Source organism: Aphelocoma coerulescens, chromosome 1A (assembly GCF_041296385.1).
Source record: "Aphelocoma coerulescens isolate FSJ_1873_10779 chromosome 1A, UR_Acoe_1.0, whole genome shotgun sequence".
NCBI lineage: Eukaryota > Metazoa > Chordata > Aves > Passeriformes > Corvidae > Aphelocoma > Aphelocoma coerulescens.
This window is the reverse complement of record NC_091014.1, coordinates 60520156-60534347: the sequence shown is the minus strand read 5'-3', so window position 1 is coordinate 60534347 and position 14192 is coordinate 60520156. Positions and strand designations below refer to the sequence as shown.

General features: G+C 45.9%; 1 protein-coding gene across 2 annotated transcripts; it reads left to right on the top strand.

Moving 5' to 3' along the window:
* The first annotated feature begins 4767 nt into the window (after window positions 1-4767).
* TMEM213 (transmembrane protein 213) lies at window positions 4768-8723 on the top strand. 2 transcript variants are annotated; one of them, XM_069003054.1, is made up of 3 exons: window positions 4768-5012; window positions 7231-7281; window positions 7767-8723. In XM_069003054.1, the coding sequence occupies exons 1-3, from the start codon at window positions 4931-4933 to the stop codon at window positions 7934-7936; spliced, it is 303 nt and encodes a 100-aa protein (XP_068859155.1). In that variant the 5' UTR covers window positions 4768-4930; the 3' UTR covers window positions 7937-8723. The 2 variants fall into 2 exon arrangements, with proteins under 2 accessions (XP_068859155.1, XP_068859154.1); XM_069003053.1 differs by having other exon boundaries at window positions 4771-5012; window positions 7228-7281.
* Window positions 8724-14192: the final 5469 nt, after the last annotated feature.

Genomic DNA, 14192 nt, shown 5'->3' with positions numbered 1-14192 from the left:
TTTTCCTGCCGCGGGGGGACGGGCAGAGCGATAGAGCAAGGAGAGGGCTGGGAGAGCAGGGCTCTGTCAAACAGGGGCAGCGCTGACCGGGAACTTGATTCCCACCCCTTGACATAACAAATGCTGGGGAGGAAAAGGGACTTCATAGACTTTCTGCCACTTCAGCTGCTAAAGCAAGGGCTCCAGAGAAATCTGGCCGGTCATAAAACCAATGGCTTATCTGCCACTGAGGCAGAGGAGGCAGTGTTTCACCCTGACGAAAAAGTCTGTCTGGGACACTGCTAAATCTAGCAACCAGAAGAAAAATTTCCTCTCTGAAGAAGAACTAATGAAAATGCATGGCTATATCCAAATTGTAAAGTACCCCTAAATAAATGCTTTCTCAGACCTGTTCTTTTGGAGGTTCCCAGTAATCCTGGCCCAACGAGACAAAGGGTATAGTTAGTCCATGGGAGGACTGCCAAAAAATGAGTAGCAGCAGAGGGTTTCCCAGCAGAGGGGTTTTCTATTCAAAGGAACAGAGTGGCCCCACTTCGCAAGGTTGGCTTTGGTGAGAGGGGTCCTGCTGCTTGCTCAAGTCCGGCTGTCTCGAGCTATGTGACCCAAAAAGGAGATACTAAAATTACAAGGAAATTTTGACAAGTGGGCCTAAAGCTTACATCCTGCTCAGCAAACCACGCAGATGAACTGGCTGTAGGGCTCCCTGGGCTCCCACACACTTTGGCTGCTCTGTGCTTCTCCTGGACCAGCCACTGCCCATGGTCAGCTCTGCCTTTTCTATCAGTGCTACCACAGCAAGGGAGTAAAGGCTGATCAAAGTCAGCACCTTCTGCTGGGAAATTGGAAATTTCCTTGACAAGGCAGATGCGAAGTCACTGCCATTGACCATGTGAATGCCATGCAGGGCTGTGGAGAAGCTGGTGTGGCAAAGGAAGGACTTTGCCTTCCAGCCCTTGCTGTGATACTAAACAACAGGACTCATCACTCAGTTCCAAACCGGTGCATATTGACACAACAAAATGAAACAGCTTCTCAGGCTACTCCCCTCACCTCTGAACCACAGCACATTCTTCCCCCTGTGTTCATATGAAGACACCAGGGTTTGCTTCCTCTTTGCTCCTTTGCTGCTCTTACTCAGCCCTACAGTTTCACACAGCTACTCCCCTACAAGCTGTCAGGGCTGGGGGAGCAGAAGGGGTCCCCAAAGCACATTTCATTGCCAAAGCAAGCTGCACTAAGCCGGTCGCTCCATCCCATTAGCTGAGAAGTGAGCAAACATGGAAAGCAAGGATAAAGCTGTCTCTGCTGCCCTCCCCCACCCTTCCCAGGTGAGAAGTGGAAAGGAGAGAAGCAGAAAGCATATCCTATTTCATGCCTCTGGCATGTGGAAGTAAGAACATTATTTTATAATAATCCTATTAATGCAGATCAGATGAAAATGGCTGGCCATGAGGCAGCGCTTGGAGAAGCCCCATCAGTGGGCTCTTTGTTGGTGCAGGCAGCTCTGCCTGGATGAGCTGAAGGCAGCCTTTCTCTGAGCCCTCCACTGCCTGGCTGGTCTTGGGCCCTCTCACTGGGGTCTCCAGATGAAAAGTGTGGGGTCAGAATAGGGCCACAGGCTCAACATTTGTCTAATACTACCCCCAGCCTGGACTGGAAAACACAAAAGGCAGTTTGTGTTTTGTGCAGTTTTCCAAAATGCTAGAGTTGCTTTCCTCTGTGTGACAGAAAGCACATCCCCTCTCCCCTTCTTTCATTTAAAGAGTAAAACCTTTGTGGTTTTGACTTTTTTTTCTCTGCATTCTAAAACCCAACCCCCCTGTTCACAGGCAGCTTTATCCTAGATGGCTATTTTTCACATCAATGAAGACACCAAACAAATTGGCCCTCCCCCTTGGACACATTATTGGCAGCAGGTTTAAGATCTTGTGCTTTTTTTGCAGCAGCAATCAGATTTCATTTGGAATGAAAAATATAAACCAATCCCCTGTGTAAACAGAATATATATATATATATATATACACTTTGGCCACCAGAGGATCTTAGCCGTGAAGCTCTCTGTGGCACAAAATCTATCGAACAGCAGGTACTGCCTCCTTCATAACCATCAGGAAAAGCTGGCCAGCAGCCCTACGCACTGTGCAAGAATCTCCAGGAGGAGAGCTGGGGAAGTACCTAATTTTAGAGTAAACAGTCTTGTCTTGAGAACTGCATGAAAATGGGAGCCCAAGGAAAGGAAGCCGCATCTCTGCAGGGGCTGCAGTTGTGCCTCATGTGCCGGGGCACCCTCATGGAGGGAGACGGGAGTAGAAATCTGGGGAAGGCACTGGAGTGTCTTATCGCTCTTCAGGCAGTCACAGCACTGAAATATAAACGTGTTATGAAGAAGAAATGAAACAAATCCAAATCCATGTCAGGAGATGATTTTGCAGGGCTCCCATTGTGTCTGAACTTATCAAGCAAAGCCTTCATTTCCAACCCGATCCAAAAATCACTGAAGCCAAGTGCAGCCTGTTCACCGCTTCAGGAGACTTTGGAGCAGCCCTTCCTGAACCACAGAGGGAACACATTTTGGAAAGGAAAAGAAATACATTATGTTAATTGTGCAAATGCATTTTCAGCATCCCTTAGAAATGGAGACATTTGCCTAGAAGCTGACGAAGAGTATTTAGTTAATAGTTAAAATTCAAAAGAGATTTCATTAAAAATTGAATCATTCATGCAATAGCAGAGCAGTTTTGTCTTTTCGTTTCCCCTCAAGCATTTTTTGCTGCACAGAACATTTTTGAATTAATTTAGTTTTACAAAATTAACTGCCAGGTCAACTTTCAGTGGCAATAGAAAGTGAGAAATTCAGAAGGGAAAGGTCAAACTGGCAGACAGCGGAGGCCCTTTACCACTTAGAGTTCTGAGGTTTAGTTGTGATGCAACAGGTAGCTCATAAAAATACACAAATTAAAGGCAACCTCCACAAAAGGACTGAGACACTGAAATGAGGCAGAGATGAAGATTATCCCATAGGTGAATTCCAGGCAGCTCCGAGCATTTTACAGCATCTCTCCTGCTGTGACTCCTGTCTACCGAGGCCAGGAGCGGTGGCTGCGGGGGTCACAGCCCTGCCCGGCTGCCAGCAGAGCACGGCTCTCACCTCGTGCCACACCTCGGGTGTCAGCTGAAGGACAGAAGGACGGGGCCGTGCACCCCGGCAGCAGCAGGAGGTGGCTGTCACAGGCCAGCCGGCACAGCCCCAACTCTGCCAGCACTGGTGGCGTGTTGACATGAAAACAGGGAGACAAGGTGGGTAAACACGCCCGTCTCAGCTGACCTGCCTTCACCTGCGGCTCAGTGTGCCCTCTGTCTGGGGGAACCTCTGGCTGCCTTGTCCTGATGCATCGTGGAAGTATTCACAGCTGGGTGGGAGCAGAGCATTTTTGGTGGTGAGGACAACAAGCGGGTTCACCCCGCAGAAACACTGGGAAGGGCTAAGCCTACGTGGGTTTTGCTGTCAAGGTTTTTCTTAAATGAAGGGAGACCAAATCAACCTCACAGCTTTGCAGAGCTGTACCCCGGTGTGTGATATTCAAGTGGGAAGCCTGTTATGTCCTTCCCGGTGGGTTTCAGCTGTGTGGAAGGGAAAAAAAAAAAAAGAGAAAATTGTTAAATGCTCTCCATCCTACAAGGACTGCTGCCCCACATGCCTTCCTCCATGCCTCCCCTAAGATGTCTGCACGCCCACAGAAAGCCTCAGACAGCTCCCTTCTAACTTGAGCCCCCAAAGCCATGAGTGACCACTGCAGAAGAGCACCAGCAGTCTGCTCCCTGCGGAACTCACTTCTCCCAGTGCCTTCCTGCCTGATTTAGAGCCTGATGTTTCCTCTAACAAGCGCATCATCACATCAAAGATAGGAGCAAGCACAGCCAACAGCCTGGGGAAGAGCAGCAATGTGTGCTGCTCATCAGACCAGGACAACACCACATGCACTCCAACAGTGTGGCTTTTCCAGCCAGGATTGCAGTAAAATTCCTGCTCTCCTGCCAGCATCCTTTTTCTATCAACCCTCCGGGTCTGCAGGCAGAGCTATGCTCACAGGAAAGCTCAGCTTCTGCCTTTGCACATATCAAGGAGGAGGTGCAATAACCACCAGAGAAGAAAGAACAGCTTTTCCAGAATCACTCTGCAGAGGGTGATGGAGGCAGGGACAGAGCTGTGCTCACAGGGACAGAACAGCAGCAGCTTCTTCTCCCTGTGCCCCCAGCTTGAACTGATCCCAGCCCATAACCCACCCAGGCCATTGTTACCGTGCAGTAGCTGTCAGCAGCCTACATGAAGCCACTGGTTGCACCCCGTTTCTTGGTAGGAATGCACCCACTCCCTGTGTATCCTGTGTTAACAGCTGCTGTACCAGCTTGACCTAAGGCTGCTGGTTTTTGGGACTCCACATAGCCGTTCCAAAAAAGCACCACTGCGGAAGTCAAGCCAGCAAACATGCAAAAAGAATAGCCAAACTGGGAGACAAATTTTCTGCCCCAATCCTCTAATCCTTTCCAGCTCTCTTAAACAATCTTCACAGGACCTAAAATACACTCAAAAGACAGAAGCTGCCTGGGACCCTATTGGGAAGGGCTGATTCTGAAGGCCTTTCCTTCCTCCAGCTGCAGCATATCCTGGGGAGAAACCTTCAGGCTTAACCTTCAGGGGCCACCTCCTGCTATCCACCTCCCACTGAAGCTGTTTTGGTCAGAGCCCTTTCTCTTTCCTCCCTGGTTGTAGCAGGAAAGTTCAAGGTGTCCTGGCAGCAGGAAGCTCCCTTGCTCCACCCTCTGCCCAGCACCGCGACTCCCTGAGCTCATCGAGGATTTGCTGCACCAGATCTGCCAGCGACAGCGACCTGTTCTGTGTGGTCACTGGGGTGGGAGCAGGACCCTCGACATGAAGCACCTCTCCCGTGAGCCCTGGGCAGCCCTCGCTGTGCTCTTCCTCACCGCTGCGCTCTGGGATTCCTGCTCAGCAGGTATTTCTCTATTCTTATGCTCCCGTTTTGATATCCTGCCCTTTCCCCCCACTCCTCTTAATACCTAAATATATTGCCCACCGACAGTAATTCGTTCTTTAAAAATGGGGAGGCTCTCTTGCCTCACCTAAAAAGTGTAAAGAGTTGGAATTGATTAATGCTAATGAGAATTACTAGACATGACTGATCACAGCATCACTCTAAAGGCATGTTCTTTTGCCAGTTATTTACAGAGCCACTGTAAAAGTGACTGAGCTGCAGGTTGCTCCACTGAATGCCAAGGAGACAGGGAACCACAGTAACTTGGCCTTGCCCTGCTTGCTGAGGCAAAGGGCCACCTGCAGTACCACCCAACAGGATCACTATAATCCGATTTAGCTTTTATTAGGTGCTTTTTGCAGAAAATCTGGCTTTGGTGCCACCTTAATTGTAGAAGTTGCCTGAAACCAAAATGTAAATGAGACCTGTGAGGCACTCCTTCCCCACCAGGCTACTGCCTGCATTGGTATATCAGCACCAGATGAGACCTGCCAGCTGTTTAAAGATGGGCTGGCTTTGACAGCCTGTTCTTTGGGCTGCCAGGGCTATAAACACGATCCAGCGCTCGGCATTCCGCAGCACTTCCTTCCACAGGTCATACTCAGGTTTTAATGATACTTCCCGGTGCTTCTGTGAGGTACTTATTAACTGAGAAAACAAATTATGGGCTTGGCCAAGGTCATTCTGCAAATCCTACGAGAGTCAGATAGAGGAATGGGGAATACTGAGACCCTTCCCTGAAGCAGGTTGCCCAGGGACCCGCTCTGAGCATGGCAGAGGCCATAAGGAAAGCTCTGGTATTGCTGATGGTGGGTCAGCTCAAAACACAGAGGTGGACAACAGCAGGTGACCCCAAGGGGGACATCTCCCACAGGACAACCTCAGTTTATTTTCTGTTACTTGGAAAATGCCAAACTCAAAGCAAATGTTTGGTCAAATATCTCATTCTGTTTTCCTCAGCTGAAACGAAATCTGAGCTATTATTCTGCAGCCTTCGGTGAAATCAGGCCAGAGCTAGTTTTATTACATTCCAAATTACCAGCTCAGAGTGATAGCTTGACTAGAAATAGTTATCTCATGGCTTCTTCCTGGCCTGTGGACAAGCAGCATGTTAGAGCTCCTCCATGCAGCAGAAGTCCTCCCTCCTGGAGTCTCCCCAGGCCATTTGTCATGTATCTGTGCAGGGGATGCTCTCCCCAGCTGAACATGAACTGTGCTGCTCACGGCAGCACAGGAGGAGGTGTTTCTCTGACTCCCTTCCTTCTGCAGCAGGGGACAGACAGATGCTGATGCACAGGGACCGGGGCAGCCTGTGCTTTTATCCCTACAGGCATCCTGCAGCTGTCCTGGTCTGATCCCACCGTGCTGCAGGGAGCACGCTGAGGGGCAAGGCAGGTTTTAGGAGTACTAAAGAGGGTTTGGCCTGTGGCACTGTGCGCAGATTTGAAGAGCTGGACACCAGCCACACAGTTGTGTCAGAGTGCATGTGTGTGTGCTGATTCTGGGCAGGAAGCAGCATAAAGAGGGAAAACCTTCATCAAAACTCCCGGCTTGTCCCTCATTATTTCTGGATGTTGTATTTTCCAGCCTGAGCTGGTTACCATGCTGGTCCGAACTGGAGTCCAGCCAGAACAGTTTCAGATGCTCTGACCTGCAGCAAAGCCAAAGCTTCCTCCTGGGGCCTTGGTGGACCTGCTGAGGCTGCGCAGATGGGCTCAGCCCTAGGCTCTGCCAGACTCCTGTGCCCCCTGGGATTTTTCTAAGGGCAAAGGGAGGCAGCTGTACAGCCTGCTGGCCATGGATCTCCCCATGCCACTGAATGGTCTCTGCCATTTCCATGCCTGCTCGTTCTGCCCCTGTAGCTTGGGCAAGCACTGTGGTTAATTTGAGCTCTGAGCAAATGGCTCAGGCCAGGGTCACACCAAGGCAGAGGTACAGGGATTCATCTGCTCCTTAGGGATGCTGCTTGAGCAAGTGTGGAGCCGGTGTTAGAAGTGGTGGCATAAGGAAGCATACCCTAATGCAGCAGTGTTTAGGGGCAGGAACTTCCTTTCTCCAAGTTGTTTCCACCCTACAGACTTCTGCAAGGCCAACGGCTTCCAGATTTTCCTGCTTGATGCCAAACATTGCCTTTCTAATCCCACTTACCTTTTCTCCTGTGCTTTCCTTCTGGCAGCAGCTGAAGGCATCTCCAACGTTTCAACAACTGAGTACGAACTGGCGTGTCTTCGTAAGTCTTCATAAATCATTACTACCTGGTTAAAGCCAGGTGATGAGTCTACACAGTGACTGAGAGCCTGTCCTGGGAAGGGATTTATCTCTTCTCGAGGCTTCCATTGTGGGTGAACCTTTAGGATGCATTTCTAAGACTCCTCCACTGCCACGGTACGATATCTTAGGTATATTGAGACAGACTCATAGTTTTGAACAGACTAATTGATAGCTAATTTGTGTGTCCTAAAGCTCCCTGCCAGACTGCCTGCCCGTAGGCACTATACAGATTCCCAAGAGCGCTTCTTTCCCCTGCCCTACCACGTCCTTCCCAAACAGCCAGCCCCAAACAACCCGAGATCCCACCACTACTCCAGAGTCATCCACCAGATTAAGAGCCACGTTTAGGGGAAAGATGCCAAGGCAGAGTCATCTGCCTTCTAGTAAAGGAAGCCTGCCATGTACTTGGCTTCCCATGAGCTCACTTCACTTCTCCTCTGCCAGACGTGAACTTCTGCAGGCAAGCGGCCACGTGCTGCCCTTCGGGCATGGACGACTACGGGTGGATCGCAGCGGCCGTCGGCTGGAGCCTCTGGTTTCTGACCCTCATCCTGCTCTGCATGGACAAGATCATGAAACTCCGGCCTGATGAGCCCAAATACCTGGTGGCCTGAAGCAGAGAGAGCCAGCAAGCAGCAGCACCGGGGAGCAGTGAGGTGCAGGCAGACTGACAAAGCATTTCTAACACCTGCTAAGAAACACAAAAAGAAAGGGAACACACCTGCAGACAAAAAAAAACCAGATCTAAGCAGGGCAGCTGCCAAGGCTTCACCCTCTCTGGCAGGCTGGAGCTGCCAGCCAAGGTGTGGGGTAGGCAAGTCCCTGCAAGCCACCATATATGTGCCACAGTGCAAAAACGCCCACTTTTCCCTGAGCCTCTCGTGCTTGCTGTGAGCACAGCAGGAGGAGGAGAGGCTGAGGAACCAGTTACCAGCCTATAGCACATTGCCTCAACGTGCACAAAGGTGCATGACACACCTCTGCCTCTGACACAGAAAGTGGGCATACCAAGCTATTTTCTGGAGCATCAACATTACCAGAGCCATTACTAAGCTATAGGCCAGGTTACATCAGTAGCTGCAGGTAATTCACTGACTTTACCAAGTCCTCCTCACTCACTAACCTGAGATATTTTAAAGTCTATTAATTGATACATGGGAAAACTTTCTTATGGAAACTTAGGGATTGTTTGGGCTGGTTTGAAAGTAAAACTAATTTTTCCAGAGCCATTTAGATGTGTTGCAGGAATTGAATGTTGGTTCTACTTACTCAGCTTCCACCTGCCTGAGAAACTAAGCCAAACTGAACTGTGGAAAGCAGGTTTAAACCAGCACATCCAATGCATGCACAAAACTGTTCCTATTTATACAAGATGATAATAAATACTCCTATTGATTGAAAGACTCACTGACTGGTTTATATGGATAAAGCTTATACTGGCAAGGAATTACTCAACCCAAATTGTTAGAAACAGGATTCAAAGAAGACATATTCCTGCAGGAGGGTTTGGCTCACTGCAGCCAAACTCTGATTTAGGGCAGTTGCACCAGTTTTATTTCTATCTGTTATTAAAACAAATCAGAGTTAAACCTACCTAGACCGACACAAGGTTAGCAAACCTGCTAGAGATCAACTGAAATGAAACATAAAAAGTTACTTTTAAATTTAAAAAGCACCATTAGAAATCTTTATCTGCTAATAATAATTATACTATCCCATCCACTCAAGATGTAACTTCATGAGTGAGAAAAGACAGAAATCAGTTTAAGACTCTTCCAATTGATTCTGGCACAATTAGACACTTTGATCAGGATAATTTGGCCACCTCAAAGGGATGGGCAGCTGTCTCTTATCAGCTAGCCCCCATGAAGAAGAGCAGGGACAAGTTAGACATTGAGGAAAATACACCCTTCCCTATCACTTAAGGCAAAAAGTCTGTCAGGGTGAAATGCTGAACAGAGATGCTCATGTCAGGACAGTAAGTTTTGAAAGGGAAGGGCTTAATTTGCAACATTTCAATATAGAGCAATTAAACAAAAGTAATTTTCACATGACAAATCTCAGATCTCAGCGTTGGATCAAATTCTTTCCACAAAACCCCCAATAACCAAGCAAAACAGCAAAGTCCCTCTCATTTATGTACAAACTTACAGAAACAAAGGGATCTCAGTCAACACCAAAATGTAAAGAGCAGCGAGTTGACAGCTCAACCACCACAATCACTCATGTACAACAAATCTTCTACCTACACACATAATTTTTTTCCTGTTACATTCATTTTAATAGCAGAAAATGTTCATTGCTCTGAAAGCAATGTGAAAGATACTGTGAAAAAACCTCCACCTACTGCCTTCACGTCTGCCTTCTGCAGATCTTACAGTTCTCCAGACTTAGGGGCATTTTTCTCTCGGTTGGGAACACAGAAGTGCCTGCTCTTCATCTTTGAGGGGGATATGTTTCATACTTTTGCATGTCTTTTAAGTTTTCAGCACATGATGCAAGTTCTAGATGTCCTAAGAGAGCAACAGCCACAAAGAGCTTCACAACAACTGAGCAATTCTGTGGGGCTTCCTAAAGCCTGCCTCTAGAAGCACAGCTTGCTCATTCTTCACTCTCTCCAAAATAGAGACCTATACCTTCAAGGATTGAAGTAGACTTAAACCTCAGGTTTTGCTTCTTGCAGTTTCCTGTGAGGATTCCCAGCTCAAGCAAACTGGGGAGAAAAGGAAAAAAACCCTTATTTTTTCATATAACATAAGGATTCTGTGTGCCTGTGTTCAAAGGTGACACCCAAGTCTCCACAAAATCAGGTATAAAAATGGAGTACCTTACAGATAATTTCTGCTGTGAAATGTATACTTTTTCTAGATCAGTGACCTGTAAAACTCTGATCTAACATAACAGTGTTGCTTTTTACTGCATCACCTGTTCTGACATACGGCATTGTCAGCTTTGATCTACAGCTGCTTCTTTTCATGTCATTTGATGGAGTCCCTCAGAAAAACTTAGTCCTGTGGTGACTCTCAGGAAGGCACTGCTGCTCCCAGTGTGTCTGGGATCCCTAAACAAGGTGGCAGTGTTCCACACGCTCCAAGGCTATCAGTGTAAACATCTTACATGCTCCTACATAATACACTGCAAAACCCCAAAGCACTCTTTTAAAGGGACTCTCCAAGGTACACACTATGTGCTGTACTGATCCTATGGGCAGTCACAAGTGCAATGCAAAACAACCCACCCTGCAAAAGGAGGAGAAAAGCCCTAATGGTACTGTCAGTGTTCCAGGGGCTTGTCAATAGTTACAGAAAGCACTGAATTAAAAATTTGCATCCAAAAGACTTGAGAAATTGATATAAAGACAGAAATTAGTATGCAGAAATGGATTATACATACCTGATTTCTAAAATGTGAAGATTATCTGTAGTCTGCTGTTACATTTCCTGGAATAATTTTAGCCAGGGAGCACACAGGAGCACAGCCTGTGGGTTATAACCCCTCATTTAAGAGCAATTGAGTCACAGTAGAAGGCCGTGGTCTGGTTTTGATGCAAAAATTAAACATACAAATGCACAAATTAAATATATATGACTGTATAGTACAGTGCCTCATAAAAGTGGTCCATGAGCAGAGTTGCAGACTGATGTTCTCATTTACTGTGTATTATTTCATGCTCTTAATAATAGCCCTCAAAGTTTAATACCTCTAATCATAGACCCCAACTAGTGCAATGCTGTCCAACCCCTGCCGATTTCAAGGGAGCTACACAAACATCCAGCACATGCCTTGTTTTGTTCTTTGGGTTTTTTTCACTGCAATTCAGGAAGCCTGTCATTTTTGTTCCCATAGGAAATCTTGGAGGCAAAGCATAACCACTGATTTCTCAGCATGCACAAATCATTTTTGTGCTAAACCTGGCTGCCCCATCAGACTGCTACATACAACCTCATGGCACTGAGCTGGTGTAGGCACTTGCACATCTCCAAGCATTTAAAAAGTAAGGTGATAGCTCCAAACAATGATGGAAATCTTAATGCTCCAGTCATTCATAGTTAATGTCTCTCCAGGACCAAAAAGTTCCTCACTGGAATGAGATGGAGGAAAAAAACCTATTCCAGCTCTTCTGATTTAGTATCCAAAAAAAAAAAAAAAAAAAAAAAAAAAAAAAAAAAAAAAAAAAAAAGTGACTGAAATACCCAAGTTTGAGCCTCAGCACTGCTGACTAAATCAGCAGAGTTGTTAATGTTTTCTGCACAAAGTTTCTGATTTTCAGGCATGAAGGTATGTAGTTCCTGGAAAGGGAAGGGAGATGCAGATGGCACCTGAGAAAGCTGCTGGTTTGCAAGTGGCTCAGACAAACAGAGCAGTGGGGACATGCAACTGAGCAGCACTTCTAATAACAAAGGAGAAAAACGTTAGCAGCAGCACAGCATTGCAGGGTAACCACTTTAATTTGCCTGGAGACAATATCCATCACATCCAACTAGTGATTTTGAAAAAATTCTTAATTCAAGACTAAATGGATTGATACTTGATGCACGACTCTTCATCTTTTCAGATACCACTGCTCTGCTAATGACTCACATTACTCACTGCCTTGATCCTTGGGGTTTTAGTGAACGAGCTACATATTAAGCAATTGCACTTTACAATGATTACACTTGGCCAAATCACTAGAGGAATGAAAACTGGCAAGCATCAGAGCTCCCTACTCACGTGAAACACACAGACAAAAGACAGAGGTTGAATTCATAAGAAAAGGTGCTCTGTAGTGGGACTCTGTAGGAATTTTGATAAAGCCATTACAAACACTTTCAAAAAGGATTTCAAAAACTTACTGTCATTAATTACAGCCAAGGAATGGAATACAGGCGTTCTTGGGAAGCAACCACCCTCTCTCATCCTTACACTCCAGGTTCTGCTTATTTTGTGGTATCTGCAGTACCACTAGCTGTTGTGCAATTCATAACTCACTGCAGGTTTCTGTCCCACAATCAAACATGTTCAATGAGCTGATTTCCAACTCCTAATTTGCAATAACCTTCCAGAAATAAACCACAGCATAAACAATGCAGTATTGTCCCCCAAGTCTGAAAACTGCTTGGAAAAAAATTTAGCTCTAGGAGACTTGTGACTTTTCCTGTCCAATTTGACAGTATGACACTGACAGCATGACTTTTGGAGCAAAAGTCAGAGTACTTCTTCAGGTTTTCCACAGCTCTGTCTGCTTTGTCCAAATGGCAGAACAGAAGGGAGACACCTGCAAAGCCACCTCTGCTAGACTGTTCCCCCTTCATGGCATTTCAACATACTGTGTATTTAAGTCAGATCAGTTCAAAAATATGCAAGTTCTAATGTAGCAACCCTCTGGGCTCAAATACACGAAGAAACCACCATTCTTTAGCTGAGCAAAACTAACATCCTATACAGATGTGATAATGTGTTAGGTAAGAGAGGTTATCTCCTCCTTAAGAAGACTAAATAGTGCCCATTGGCACTAGTGTTGAGTGCTCCCTGGCAGAGCAAGATTATTGTAGGCAATGTTGTGGTCAGTGATGTTGCCTGCTGGAAGCAACAAAAAACTTCTCATAACTTCACTGCAGCTCTACTCTGCAAAAGCAGGAACATCAGTTCCAGTGTCCCAGCAAATTTTCTCCCACACAGCATTGAAGTACAGGAGGATGTAGCAGTAATGTAAATACGTGGCTGGACACCTACAGATCTTCTAAACAGGAGATTCCTGTGCCACCATCAAGCCCAAAGACAGAAATTAATGTCAGGATCAAAATCATCCATGGAAATGCTTGACAGGAAGTGTTCCATGCAAAATACAAAGCAACTTACCTGAAACCATTTTATGCAGGACTGCACGGACACAAATCCAGCAATCAGTTCCGAAGTTTGTGGATGCTCGCATCACCTGCACTGCACTGAATTGGAACTACTTCGTATTTGGTGACTATGCTGAATTCCTACTGACAGTGGCTAATCCACAACTCTTCCTCCTATTTCCTCAAGTCCAAGGATAAAAGCTTCCTGCTTTTTCATTAGAGCAGTATTTTAAAAAATTTTATTTCTTTAGTCAAGTTTCTTTCAGATTTGTGTTTCAGGACCAAAAGAGTGCTGTGCATTGCCAAATATAACAGAGCACTAATTCTCCTTGAATACAAAAAAGTTTTTCCTGAAACACAAACAATATGCAGCTACTGCTTTTAAATCATGCACAGCTCTAAAACCTTCCAACAGCCTGGATGAGGAAACCAACTTCCAAGAAGCCTTGGGATGGAAACATTTGAGAAGTTTTCCTGGGAACACTACAGAGCTCTTAAGAAGTGTGTACATTTGCATATACCTGGAAATGCAAACCAATAATTTTCATCTTTCAATTCTTTAGTTCTCATTTCATTTCACCTGCTCTACATGTGGCCAATAAGAGGATTTCTGCAAGTGAACCTGAAAACCACCATGTCAGGGATCCAAGGAGGTTTAGCATTTGTTTCAAAGGATTCTTCAGAGCATTTGTTCAAATGTGCCAACACTTTATTCCAGTTAAAGTAAGATGTAACAGCCTAAACACAAATTTCCAGTTACGGAGTAAGAACTACTCAAAACTAAACAGGAGTGGCCATTACAAAGGAAAAAAACTATTTGATATGTAAAAGGTATCAAGAAAGAGTAACACAAAATCAAGACAAAACATTCCATCCCTACAAACTATGAAGCGCAAAGAAATGCGTATTTTTCTAATACTAATGTAATTTTTTTTTAGTCTATCAGTCTTCAGTGGGATTTATGGGACTGCAGCCCTACTCCAGGGAAGTCTCTTTAAAAAGGTGGTGCAACTCCATGGGATTTTTGCTTCTCAAGTTTTTA

Coding starts and splice junctions, on each gene's coding strand:
- TMEM213 (XM_069003053.1), top strand. CDS start 4,931: ATGAAGCACCTCTCCCGTGAGCCCTGGGCAGCCCTCGCTGTGCTCTTC. Junction 5,013..7,227: donor CTGGGATTCCTGCTCAGCAG/GTATTTCTCTAT, acceptor TCCTTCTGGCAG/CAGCTGAAGGCATCTCCAAC. Junction 7,282..7,766: donor GTACGAACTGGCGTGTCTTC/GTAAGTCTTCAT, acceptor CTCCTCTGCCAG/ACGTGAACTTCTGCAGGCAA.